Raw genomic sequence first — 14,560 nt, forward strand, 5'->3', positions numbered from 1 at the left:
CTCTCTTTTACTTTTCTTTCTGTTCGTTTTTTAATTCTTGTTCACTAATTAACCCTTTTATAAATAGTTTTTTTTTTTTTTTACTAGTTTACACTCTCTCGTTCATAACAGTGGCCATGTTACTTTACCTTTTTTTTTTCCTTTTAAATCACGTGTATCTTTTATAATAGATAATTGTGTTCAAGTTACATAAAATAATATTATAAATAGCAAAAAAATTTCTCCAATTATTTAGGACAGCTTCATAAATTGAAATTTTGAACTGAAAAATACAACTAAAATAACATTATATCCGTTGATTCAGGCGGGCTTGATGATACTTATTTACTTTTACTGGTGACACTTGTGGTTGGTTGGTTGGTTAGATACTTTAATTTACTACTAGGCTTGAAGTTGGGGGTGGATGGAGGATGGGGTCGCTCTGCAGCTGAAAGTACGTCCTTGAAGTTGAAACTTGAAACCATGGCCGTGATAGATGGAGAAGATTGAGAATTGGTTGGTGGGTGTGGAAAATAATGAAGTGGTGTTGGGGACGAGCTGGGCATGTTGGGATTGCAGACTTGCATGGTACAAAGGGAGACAAAGGAGTGAGTTGCCATGAAATGGCTCAAGTGGGGTTACATGGTTTGTTTCTCATTTTACCTTGTTTTTTGATATTTTCTCGTGCCTGAGATTTCAAAATCTCTCTTCATTTATTCTCGAGGGTGTTGGGCAATGTTGCAATCCGGGAACTGTGTAATATTGCCGAAGCAAGAACTCTCTGCTCAATTACCTTTAACTGGGGAAGCTTTCTGGGGATCCATCTTTAGTAAAGAACTGAGAAGCATTTCCTTTTGATAATGTTACTCTTGTCGACTTCACATTCATCAGCATTGGTAATTGTTTCCACGTGAAGTGATATGCACAACTTGCTTCAACAAAATCACTCCTTCACTTGTCACAACTCAAATGTTGTTTAAGCCTCTCTTCTTTTTCTAGTTAATAAATTTTAAATTAAACTCCTCAATTATGCAAGAAGATGATAATAAAAGTACAGAAAGTTATTTATTTTAGTTTCTGATCTGAGCATCTAGAGAAAGTATCGAGCATGGTGTTGTGAGGTTGCAGAGATAGCTAAAGAGCATCTAGAAACCAAAAATTCAAGTTTTCATGGTCATGTGATGACAAGTGATGCATGCACGATACATATGATCTGTAATTTCACCTTGTCCCTCAACCGCTGAAAGTTGTCCTTCAGTCACGGCGTGCAGCCTGTCTAAAAAGGAATCATTAACTTATCAGAAATTAGTTAGTGCTGCCCAGTGCCCACCAAGGTGGTTCCACTTGAAACAATTAACTTCACTGTTTTGGCCCATTTTCCTGTTTTTACACGGAGATCATAATTAATGAACTAAATCTTAGTTTAGTCTTTTAAACTCAAGATATATACACAAGTGTCATGTTTCTATAAATAATTTTGGCATCAATTAAGTTCTTTAATCATGGAAAGTGACACTAAAATCGTTCTTCAGTTTATAGACTGCAAGATTAAGGGACCAAATTGATGTGTTTATAATGCTCAAGAAATATTAACTTCACATGATAGAGAGACTGAATTGACGTAAACTTCTTTGAATAACTAAAATAGTGGCACTTTGTATTTTTGGGAACTCAAATGGACGTTTACACTAATTTATTTTGGCGTGAGCAGCTAATAAATTTTAGTTGCCTTGCTGGCTGTGGAGGTAAAACCACAGAAAAGTCTTGATTCACATCAAATCAGGTGTGACATTATTGATCGATATATCTCAATCGCTTCAATAGTTCAAGGTACTTTCGGTATCTTCCTAGCTATATTTATAGGTCGTTGTGCTATACAGTATCTGTGCAGCTGTGCTAATACTAGTTTTTTTAAGGAAAAAAAAAAAACTTCAAAGAAAGAGATGATGCAATATTCTGTATACAACTCTCTAGTATCGAGGTTATATTAGTTTGTAGGTCATGTTTTGATGTCTAAGAGGTGAGCATGCTAAATTGCAGAGGACAATAAATATATGCTATGGGTCTTTGTATCGACTTGAAAATGATGAAGCCTTTACGGTGCATGGATCTAAACTTGACTTAGTGTGTTGACGCACTATTGCCTAAAAGTTTGTCATGAATTCAGACATAATTTCTCATCATAAACCTATTTATGTTAAATTATCACTGATGAGTGGTAATGTAAGCACATGGATAAAGATTAGGATAATTTATTGGGCGAAACTTATATACAGTACCTACCTTAGGTGTTATTTTACTATTCTTCAATTCTGATAAATCAAACTTACATATTAGATATCTCAATTTCTTACTTCAAGCTTTTGTAAGGAATTTATTAGCATGTTTGGTGAGAACTGTTGCTAAACCTGGTTTCTTATTCACACATAGATTCTGATTTCTGAATGCGATTAGTGAAATATATATATATATATATATATATATATATATATATATAACAGATGTAAGTCAGTTATGACAGATGTAAGTCCACGCTAATATTACGCCTTAGGACCTTCTGGATGTAGATGCTAATAATTCTGGCGTTTCACATTAAGTTAATCGATTACGTGTTTTTTTTTCTGCTGCACTTATCCTTCATTACTTACGTGTGTTAATAATTCTGGCGTTTCACATTAAGTTAATTGCTTAAGTGTTTTTTTTTCTGCTGCACTTATCCTTCATTGTTTACGTGTGTTTTTTTTTTTTTCTATTTCTTTTATGTGTTGAGGATGATTTTTTAAAAGGGAATCAGAATAAATAAAGATTAAAATAATCTTATGCTTTGCTTGCTAAAGCTTCTGTCAACTGCTATCAATTTTTCATCTTAGTAGTATCCTGAAGTCTTGTTTTAATTTAATGTTGCATTTGGTTGCTTATACATTAGTCCAAAGCTGCTTATGGTCTACAGAATATCATCAATTGAGGAGTTATTCAAATAAGTGAAATAACAAAAAGAATAATTTCGCTTTGTTTTATATTGGGTGGTTCCACAACATATATGGTCCTATTGGAAATATGAAGGGTGGGTATCCAGTTGTAGATTCTATAGCATATGCCACAGAATCTGGGATTGTTGCAATTGGATCACTATTTTTTTTCTAATACAGTAGACAAAGAGAATGCCCTTAATGGGTTCAGCAGAAATGTGGAAGCCATTACTTCCAATGATAGGTTTGAGATTTGGGAGGATTATATCTATTACTTGGATAATTGGATTTTGTTTTCCTGGGACTTAAAGGCTATTTTTAGTCATTATTTCGCTGTCTCTGTTTTTTATTTTTAAAACAGTAATTTTTTACGTGTATTCATCATAAGCAATAGGTCTCTTGAGTTGATGTTTTTAAATACTGTCATTTTGCAATCCTTATTATTTATGCTTGGATAATGTGATTTAAAAACACAAATTATCAAGAAAAAATAGATATGATTATCCTGTCAAATTCTTTGATAATGTGATAAGTTAATAGTTATTGTTATATCGCATGTTAACACTATTACTTTTACAGTCTAAAACCATAATTTTAATCTTTAAAGAACATTTTTTCATGTACAATAACGGCAAAAAAAAAACAATTTATATCTATATTATATACAATGCAGGGTGTTTTTATTTTTCATTTTTGTGACATTAATCCTTGTAACTGATTTTAAACAACTAAAAGAATTATAGAATTTTATTGATAAAGAAAGTATGTGTTACACTTTATAAAAAATTACGCAATAATTTTTTTAACAAAAATCCTTTACTTTTAGTTGTTTAAAATCTGCCTTAAAAGTTTTGTTCTACAAGTGCCGTAAAAGTTAATGGTTACAAAATCATTTTATAATGCAGGGTTCAAATGTATCAATAGCCATGGGCCATGGGCATTATTGCATTGACAACCCAATGATCATTCATATATTGGGCATAAAAGAAAGCCTTTACGTTAATGGCTCTTTTGGGTTTTTCTAGGATCCAAACGTTAAGCCCAAAATGAAATCTATAACATGAATTCACCATAGTTACAATGAAGTGTGTACTACGGAGTCGGAGAGGTTATGCGGTGTGAACTTAAGCAATGAATGAATTATTGTATTCTACCTCTTCTGTTTCTCTCCTTCCTTCCTGTAAGCTTCCCACTTGTTAAGAAAAATCCTGTTAACCAGTGTTTTAAGAGTTTTGATGAAAGAATTAATAAATATTTTTTATTAGAAATTATAGTGAAAATATATTGATAACACCTCTTTGTAAAAAATGAAAACTACTTTTAATTTCTTAACCAATATTCTAAAGATTTATTAATATTTTAAAGAAAACTTATTTTGCTTGGTGAAAAGTACAAATATATTCAAATACTTGTTTTTTTTATGAATAAATATATTCAAATACAATAAATGCGAGTTATATAACATTTGCTTACATATTGTCATTTTTCTTTTAGGTTTATATTCAAAATACACAGTTAATCGCAAGATATCTAATTTTCCTAGTACAGATATATCTTTTTCAATTCGTTAGGCTGTGGCTGCACAATTTACAAACATGCATTGCTAACATTTCACAACTTATATTATTCAAATTGTCAGTCTGTGTAAATTGTCAGGATATGTAGACTACTGACCACCATTAATTTTATTTAGAAGTAGTTTAATTTACTACGTGAAGATGCTGATTTTTTAGGTTAATAAATTTATTCATACAATTATTGGTTTGAAAGTTAGATAAAGTACGTGCATTATTTCCTAGTATAGAATTTTAATTTTAAAATCAGTAATGTGTGGAAAAGTTGAACTATTAGGAAGAATGCGCTATATATATATAGTACTTAAATAGTAATACAATTAAAGACAGTAATTAGCTCTAGTGAGCGATTTGGTTTGCATTAGATGGAAAAAAAGGTCAAGGTCTCAACTGCAGTTTATGGTTACAACTTACAAGGACTACGGCTAAACCCAGTTAAGGACTTCAGAAACGGCTAAAATTTCATCATTAGCTGTTTTGTTAGGAGTTGAGACCTATAAAACATTAGAAAGGAGCCCATGTGTAACATGGGAATCTTGGGATTTGTTATTTGGGTCAATTGATATCGAACAGTACAACGGATATTGCTAAAAAAAGCTGCTAAACCTTCTTTTTATATATATATATATATTGAACATAGTAGAAGCTAAATACTAAAAAACAATAAATTTACTGCCTATATGTTCTTTGGCTTTGTCACTAGCGGGTTCCTTTAGTATTTTATTCTGACAAATTTTGTTTAGTGGGGTTATTTAATTTATTATTGCCTTGCTTGTTTAAGGGTTCGGCAATTTGATATCAATAGGTTTTGGTGTCTGATATTCTCAGGTTTGCATGAGCTTAAAGCAGATACAAATGTACCAAGTTTTAGGCACTTCTTATATTTACTCAGAAGTGACAAAGTTGGTGAACAGTATTAATGTCAGCTAGGTTGCAGGGTTTAAGTTATGCTTTTATGATTCCTGTAGAGCTTAATAAATTAGTTCAGTCTCTACATAGGTGGATCAATAAGGATCAAACTTTTGATATTATATTAAACTCAGTCTTTAAGATTGAGGCTAGTGTCAGTTAAGTTATAAACTTATAAGCTTGTTTTCTTAACATTCTTTAACACTGTTTAATTTCCTAAAAGGATTATAAAACTATATGCACATAATTAATAGTTAATAGTAATAGAGTTTCCAGTTTTTTCGCATCACTTTCTTGAGAGCAGGGCCCACCCAGCTACTTACTATGGAAGTAAATGAGGGAAACGAAAGAAGGATAATCTTATCTGGACCACTTATCTGTTTGTTAATCATGAAACAGGAAAATGTATTGTCATGCTTTATTCCTATCTTCTGCAATATTAATTATTCGAACCTTGTTTTCCTCTATCAGCTGGTTGATGGGTCGATAGTGCATTATAACTTGTGCTTTTCACACCATCAATTGCTGATTAATGCTTCTACAGTAGGTGCTTTCCTTGACCCTGCAAATCTTTTAGCATTAGCTGTTCCATCACGCTAATGTCATAAGAGTAATGTTACATTTGCACATTTTTTTACATATTCTTATAGAAGTTGTTAAATAACAACATTTCAATAAAATTGTTTCTTGATGTTCTAGATTTTTCACATTACTCTTACATCGTTTGTGATTTTAACTGCCTCAAATATATGTATTTTTACATTTTATAAACCACAATCATACACTTTAACATCACATCAATATTTTGAGGGAAAATCACATCTTTGTCATCCTTATCTATATCTGTTTTTGTATGATGGGTGGGGTATCATAGTAATTAGCTTTAATAATAGAACTTTTAAGTTAAAGTACTTAAAGGCAAAGTGGTTTTCAAATCATCAGAGTATTTAGTTGGGAGAAGACTTATTTTAGTCGTATAGGATCAAATATTTCATTGCGTAGATTCCAAACTCACCGATGGGCAATTTAAGATGCTTTGGACAGCACAAAATATTTACTTTGTACTATTACTAGTGGTTCAGTCTGTGCCATGCACGGGTTAAATCTAAACGAAAATACTCTTTGGTGCGAAAGAATTCTCATGGAATCAGGTGGAAACAGAAAGATACTGTTGTGATTTCTGTGAAACGATAATTTCCATTTTCTATAATTAATCATCATGATTTCTGCTAAAAAAGTCACGTCCTCATCGGTGCAAAATACTTTCCCAATAAATAGCAACACTGAAATCTTGTATTAACCAAAACTCTTGAATTTAGTTGGCTAAGACACTAATTGCTTCTCACCATTCCTCTATTTCAGAATTTCATACTTTTTCCCTCAAAGTATATTATGGATGAATTAGTTTGTCTCTTGGTTCAAAATGCACTTTGTTAAATTGCCTTTAAATAAATAAATAAATACTGTAGTAAAATAATGGAGTATTTGTAAGGAATTTTAACCCACCTAGAAACTTCGTTCGAGGTAAGTTTAATGTCGAATAATTGGCTTAACCACCTCACGTAACAGATAAATGAACCAATTACATTGTAGTACCAGCTAAGCAGTGCCTCAAAAGAATAGTTTCTTAAATAAATTAAAAAAAAAAGTTACCAACTAGTAACTAGACGATGATGTCCACATTATGACAAATTAGAAGCTTAGCCAATTGTATAGTAGGTAATTCGTTTAATTCAGTGTGTTGAATACTCGAAACTTTGTTATCTTATCAAATCTTGGTGGTACTACGAGTACCCGAAAAGGCAATCACATAATATAACATAGTCGCTGCTGCAAAAACAATTATATGGTCTGTGTCAATGTGACATGACTGCTTCTTTGGCATGTTCCCACTAACTGAAATAAATAGATCCTTCATAAGCCATGAGAAATTGGGAAATAGAAAAGCGATAGGCCTAAATTAGGAAATTATTAATGAGATAATGGCATTTCATTAGGACAAACATGTCACTGGCACAGTGCAAACAAACAACCACAGTGGAAGCACTAGTACTATCATCATACTATGTCACACGCACACGCTTTTTTTCTTGCAAACATTATTCTTTTAAGAGCTAGAGAAGTAAATATTGAAGATAAGAGATAAAAGACGTACCAAGAAAATGTAAATAATTTTGATAATATAAATAAAATTATTAATTGCATTTTTTAAAATTTATGCAGTATAACTTTAAATAACAAATAAAAAGAAATAAAGGCGTATAAAGTAATAAATCAAAGAGTACAATCTCTGTATTGTGTTTAAGTTTGCTAAAACCCTTTTGAATTTTTTACTTGCTATCTGCAAATATCATTTATTGTATTGAGATCACACCACTAGTTTCTAGGATTCCTTCGGCTAGGGAAGCAAAACTTTAAAGGCAAGCATTATATGCTGAAGCTCATTATCCAAGTGAGCCAAGGTTAATATCATTACTTTTTTTCTGGTTCTCTTATCTGATTCCTGTGATATATTCTTTCCTAAAGCACTTATGCATGCTGTCTTCTACTCAACAAGTTAATGAATGTTTTGCTATTTCCTTCTTGATGTTCATAATTATTGCTTCACCACACTAACAACACATAAGAATGGGTGCTTCAGTTTCAACTATGCTTAGTCAGATCCAAGGAGAAAAAGTAAAGGAAATAAAAGTATATAATAATAAATATATATGATTCAGTGGCAGAAAGATAATACTAACAAATACTAGTAAGCATTTAATTTCCTCTGAGAATAACAATAAGCAATATCTGAAAACTCAGAAGTGAAAGAACCATTTTCTTCTGACGAAAGATTATGTATGTAAAAAAGCTTCTACAATCTTTCTCTCACTCGTTGCATACAACTAATTGGTTAGAGCTTTTCAATGAGGGGTTTGTTTGAGACATACAACACTTTTCTCTTTTGCCATTTCAAATGGTGACTTAGCTTGACAAATGTCTAAAGTTAAAGAACTACCATCCTTAAAGAAAAAAACAAATACAAAGGAGATAGAAGAGATAGAGCAAAACAGATGTTAGAAATTGGTAGGAGTAACATTAATTTGATTGTCCTTGTTCTTCAAAGAAGATGCATTCTCTTTCTCCAATTTGTCATCAATTTTGTCACATATGTGATTAAATGAGTCAGTCGTTGATTCCCATTCTCCAATAACATTAATTAGTCAAAGTCTTGCATACCGAATGGGCTGTGGCTGTGGCCCAAGAAGCACCAAGTGGACCAATAAATGTTTCTAAGTATATATAACGTACAAGTTTTGGCGTAAATATATTATCTGTTCGTCAAATTAGCTTTAATTATCCTAAATTAGCCTGAATTATATATATATATATATATATATATAAAAGAAATTGGTATCACCAAAACAAATGAGAGTAGAGGGGACCCTACAGATTATTTTTTTTTATAATAACTCTGACAACTTTGTAATTAGCTTTACTTGTTGTTTTGAAGTAAAATAACGGGTTAGTAACTTTTTCAAATTCAAGAATATTGCCTTGTAGGGTATGTATAATATGTCTTTCCATAGCACAACGGATTACATAGGCCCACCGCAATGATTGAGAGTAATTTTATGCGTATGTATGTATACATGTACAAAGGAAAACGTTAGTTGGATTAGTTATTTATGAAAGCTTTTTCTTTCTTAAGTTACACAATTCCAAATTTTATAGGCTACATTAATTAACATAAAGTTTACATAAATATATCAACCAGTGAACCAGTCACCCACAAACACATACAATTTTTTTAAAAAGATTTATTTTGCTTTTATAAAAAAGTATAAAAAAAAAGTGATGAGATTTTGTTGAGGGCAAAATTTATATATAGTTTGTTATCTATTTTTAGTGTTATCTTTAATAAAAAAAAAGTTTTACTTTAATAATCCGTTCAAAAAATAAACAATAAAAAATTAATATAAACAAAAATAATTAAAAAATATAACTAATCTTCTCATATTGGACGGAACATTAATTACTTCAATATGAGAAAGTTAATAAGAGAATTTTACCCAAACAACCCTTATACAATATGACCAACTATTGATATCATAGTTGATAATGATTAGGAGATTCAAAATAAAGATCAAGAAACATGTGAAGACAAATAGGAAACATTATTGATATTCACTTGACCTATATCGTTATATCCTTCTTTAAATTAATGATATATCAATTATAAAAAAAATAATTAAGAGAAATAATAATAAAAAACTTTAAATGGATAGAGCCTACCTCTAAATTCGTACTCCATAATTTAAAGTTAGACTTGGTTGGAATAATAATGTAATAAAACATGTTTGAAACAAATGGTGTTGAGAAAGCAATACCAACAAAGTAAGAAAGGATATGTAAAAAATATAATAAAAAAATATCAACTAACAAATACAATTGAACCCTTCTAGAGCTAGTTAAGTACATGTTTGGAATGGGTGTTAAAAAAACAATAAAGAAAAGATAGATAAATAATTTAAAACTAATTAATAAATGTAGTTTAACCCTCTCAAATTGGGTTGAGTATAAAAATTTGAAGTGGGCGAAATACAAATTCCTCGAATGATTCAATCTTAATTTTAGTATATTACACATTTGTGTTCAATTACTTAATTTTCTATTTCATTCTTTGAATTAACGATATCTCTCGTTATAAAAATGATAAAATTAGTTAAGATTTTTTTAAAAAAAATATACTCATAATTGATAAACCCTAGCCTTAAATTTTATACTTGATAATTTAAAGCTCAACTTTGACCCGAATAATAATGTAATAAAATATATTTGCAATATTTAAATGTGTTAAGAACAAAATACAAAAAAAAAAAAGTTAGATAAACAATCTTAAATCAATACAAACAAAATCAACTAAATTGTAGTCAAACCCTCTCAAATTGGGTAGAGTATAAATTTGAAGTGAGTCGAGCATATAAGTTTCCCTCGACTTTCAGTTTGTAAAAGTTAATACTCCTTTCATTTTAAAATATTATATTAAAAAAAACTAATAAATAGATAAAAGATGATAATTTTATAAAATTAACTTTTTTACACCACAATTACTCCGCAAACGGAGGGAATAAGAGGGATTAGCACAAACAATCCACATTAATTGTAGTCAACTATTAAAGTCATAGTTGATAGAGGCTATGAAATTTAGAACAAAGGACAAGAGACGGGAGAGGAAAAATAGAAAACATACCGATATTTTAGCTTACCTATATCTATGTAATCCTCTTAGAATTAATGATATCTTAAATATAAAATGACAAAATTAATTAAGAAAATATTTAAAAAATATTGTCAGGCTTTAAATTTCATACTCAATAATTTGAAGTTTGACTTTAACTGAAATATAATAAAATGTTTGAAATATATAAAAGTGTTAAGAAAATAATCCAGACACAAGAAAAAATAAATAATCTAAAATTAATATTATTTGTGTGCACAAGTTCACTTTTATGCAAGTGTAAAAAAAAAGATCCTTGTTCTTAAATTCATAATATTTACATATAAATTATGCATAGCAGAAAATCTTTCTTGTCTAATGTAATTATTTTTTACATTCACTTGTCACACTTTTCCATCCTCACCAAAGTGTTTGAACAGGTATTATCATAGATAAATTCTTCGTGATTTTCACCCAAAACAAAGCCAAGTTTGAGGGGGGGAAAATCAAAACACTGGTCGATGGTCAGAACTAATAACTCAGAAGAAGGTGGTGACATGGGAGAGTATCAGTCAGTCTGAGGCATAGAAAATTTAGAAAGGCACCAAATTTGGGACGAAGCAAGCAGGGGTTTGGTAAGAAGCCGATGTAAGAGGGTTTATTTATATTATTAGTTACAAAATACAAGTAATATATAAAATTATACATATTGCAGATAAAAAAAGTAATATATACTTTTAAAGTGACTTATAAAAGTAATTATTATTATAAAATATTTATGTTAATCAAATATTTAAATTCCCTATTTTCAACTTTCCCAAAACCAAATGTGATGGCTCACACGTGTCATGCATTCCAAGGCAGTAAGGCACCTTCCCTGAGTTCCCTCAGCTCAGACTGAGAAAGTGGAATAATATGCCATTATTGCCAATGCCAACTTACAAGTCACAGCCTTCAGTCACAGTCAAATTAGCTGCTCACACTTTCACTTCCTTTTTTATTTTTACTGTGGGTCCTAATTCATGATCTACTGCCGCGTGTTGTTTTTTACCAGCTGGGTTATAAATGCACAAACCATAAAAAAATCAATAAAATAGGACATTAGTCAAATTTCTGGATTATGATTATTCCTGTTTACTTCTAGGATTTTGGTGACGAAAATGGGGTGCACATATTGAATAAACATTTGCAGAATAAAAGTTCAAAACAATATTCCTTATTTTCAAAATAATATAATTTTCAGAATATTTGCTTTCTGCTTTGTATTTACTTATTAATTGAGTTTTCGGGTAAATATAAATATTACTAGTAATTTATTATTTTGTATGCTGTTGTTGTTGGTCACGGATTTCCTGTTTTCGTTTATTTCGAGATGCCACGAACCTTCCTTCTTCTGCGTCGTTTGCTGGCGTCACTAATACCACTAACTCTTCTCAGTTCTCTCCTTTCTATAATGAAAGTAAAATAAAAATTCTCAGAATTGTGTTCTTATTGAAGTGATAAAAATAAAAATATACATATAAATAAGGATTCAATTATTAAATCTGATTTCATGAAAAGATGCGAAAACTTTAAGAAAGAAAAGTTTCACCCCGTTGTCCCCTTTCAAGGGACCGAAACGTTGTAAGTTGTAACTCCTCTATCCCTGCTTTCTCTCTCAGAAATCAACAACCCAACAACAATTGATGTTACACATTACAAAGACAGTACAGTATTTGTATACTGTAAATATGTATAGACGCAAATCTGAGGTGTCCGAAGAAATAACAAAAAATTATGTCTGTCATCTATGCGCATACTAATTCCAACAAACAATTAAACAAATGTTTTTTTTCTCATAATATGACAATGATAGAGAAATGTCTCTAATGCCGTAATGCATGTATGCTCAAGTACTTGGCAATTTTTTATTTTTTGAACTTCAAATAAACACTGTGTTTTTTTCCACAGTTAGATTCTGCAAATATTTACTCTTTCTTTCAGGTATTTTATTACATGGAGTCATGGAATACTCATATACTTTTGCTTCTTACAGAGACGGTAAGACCCAAAAAAAAAAAAAGTCTTGTTCTTATCCTAATATTTTTGGTTATATTTTAATTACCGATTTTTTCAGAAAAGAAAAAAGAAAGAAGGAAAGTGCAAAATTTTTTCTATGGCTTGTCCTTGAGAAGAGAAGCTAATCCGGTGACCACCTTAACCCCTCTCTCAACACTCCTCACTCTCACCGCCGGTGGCTGCCACGTCGGCGTCGCGACCGGTGGAAAGCTCTTCTCAACGCCGGGAAAAGTCTCCGGCTTTGGCGGCGATGTTTTTTCGCCGAAGATCAGTTCCAGTTCACCACACTCACTCTCCGCGGCATCATAGCCGCCGCCTCCGCCGTCGCTCAAATTCTCCGTCGAGTCATTGACGGCGGAGGACGACGTTAGATTCGCCCTAGTGCAGGAACTTGATAACCACTTCGCCAACATGTACTCCGCCTTCCTCCACGGCGGAACGTGCATCCCTTTCTTCTTCAAGCTCTGCTTGGCCGCCTCCGACACGGCGGCGACGATCTGGCAGAGTCGATCCGATTTTCCAACGAAAATGAACGGCAGAGACTGAAGGATCGCCTTGTAGGTTCCCGTCGATCGAGCTATCTCGAACTCCGATCGAAAATCGATATCAATTATCAACCTCTCACCTTCCACAACCACATCGATGTATTCATATTCACCTGAATCAATCAAAACCACAACATTCACTTCTCCACAATTAACTAAAAAACAAATCGACTGTGATATATCCAGAAAAATTGGGGAAAAATAAAAGAAAAAGGAGTACCGGCAGGGTAGGTTGGGGTTTTGTCCCATTTCGATGTGCAAATGGAAGAATCGTAACCGAGAGAGGAAAGGCTTTCGGTGACGATCTTTCTCAAATCGCCTTTTCGCTTATAAACCTTGCTGTTCTTGTCAACGATCTTCGATGTGTCAGCTAAGAGGTTTCTCTCCACAACACTCGCGCAAGGAATCAAGCTCTGCAAGAAAAGAAAAAAAAAAAAAAAAACAAAGAAAGAAAGTACGGAAGTGAAATTAAAGGTTTTTTCGATGCTGAGAAAATCGTGAACTAGCTAATTAGGTTTTTGAACTAGTTAGTTACCTTGAGCGCGTCACTGGCGTCGCTGAAGGAGCCAGAGGAAATTGAATCGCCGAAGATATCGAGTTCCTCGTCGGAGCTGTCGTTGCTGTTGCCGTTGAAGCAGTTGCAGCGGTTGCGGCCGCATTTCGCGGTGGCCGGTGCGGGCTTCTCGTTACTCTCTTCCATGAAACTCTGCACCATTTTGTCTAAACAAACGGAGCTCGGTTCAAACTCCGCGGCTCCGTCTTTGGTGTTGGACTGAGGAGCCTCGCCGGCGGCGGGTTTCTCCGACGAGAAGGACGAAGTCTTCAGCACATTCGAGAACTGACGGTCGAACACAAAGAGCCTCTTCAGGCGCGACTTCAACACCGGCTTAACGGGGTCGTTTCGAACCACCGCGAGCTTCTGCGAATCGACGTCGATGGGTTGGATCTTCATCGGAGGCATGACTGACAAAAAAAAAAAAAAAGTGGAAAAAATCCCAAGAAAAAAAAATCCGCTGAAAATCCGTGTCTCTTTCTAACAACTACTCTATCATGTAAGTTCCATTTTGAGAGAAGAAGTATCGAATAACTTCTAGACTACGCGAGTAGAGGTGAAAAACTTTTGCAGCTCAAGGTTTTCGTGAAAAACATGGCGACGATGGTAGGACAGACGTGCATTGCTCATAGAAAGAGAAGAGAGTTTCGCCGGAATGTTCATTTCCCCGGCGAGATCCCCGTCGCCGGCGGTGAGTCACGGTTTCGGATTGAAGGAAGCTTTTTTTTTCGTTTGTTTAATTTTCGCTATTTTGTTATTTTTTTGGCGTTTTG

At 32.6% G+C, this 14,560-nt stretch overlaps 1 protein-coding gene across 1 annotated transcript; it reads right to left on the minus strand.

Annotated features, from left to right (window-relative positions):
* Positions 1-12,557: 12,557 nt before the first annotated feature.
* LOC114403724 lies at positions 12,558-14,560 on the minus strand. The gene is made up of 3 exons (XM_028366849.1): positions 13,770-14,560; positions 13,455-13,647; positions 12,558-13,347 (listed from the first exon to the last, which is right to left on the minus strand). The coding sequence occupies exons 1-3, from the start codon at positions 14,193-14,195 to the stop codon at positions 12,785-12,787; spliced, it is 1,182 nt and encodes a 393-aa protein (XP_028222650.1). The 5' UTR covers positions 14,196-14,560; the 3' UTR covers positions 12,558-12,784.

The sequence above is a fragment of the Glycine soja genome, chromosome 20 (assembly GCF_004193775.1).
Source record: "Glycine soja cultivar W05 chromosome 20, ASM419377v2, whole genome shotgun sequence".
NCBI classification, from domain to species: Eukaryota; Viridiplantae; Streptophyta; class Magnoliopsida; order Fabales; family Fabaceae; genus Glycine; species Glycine soja.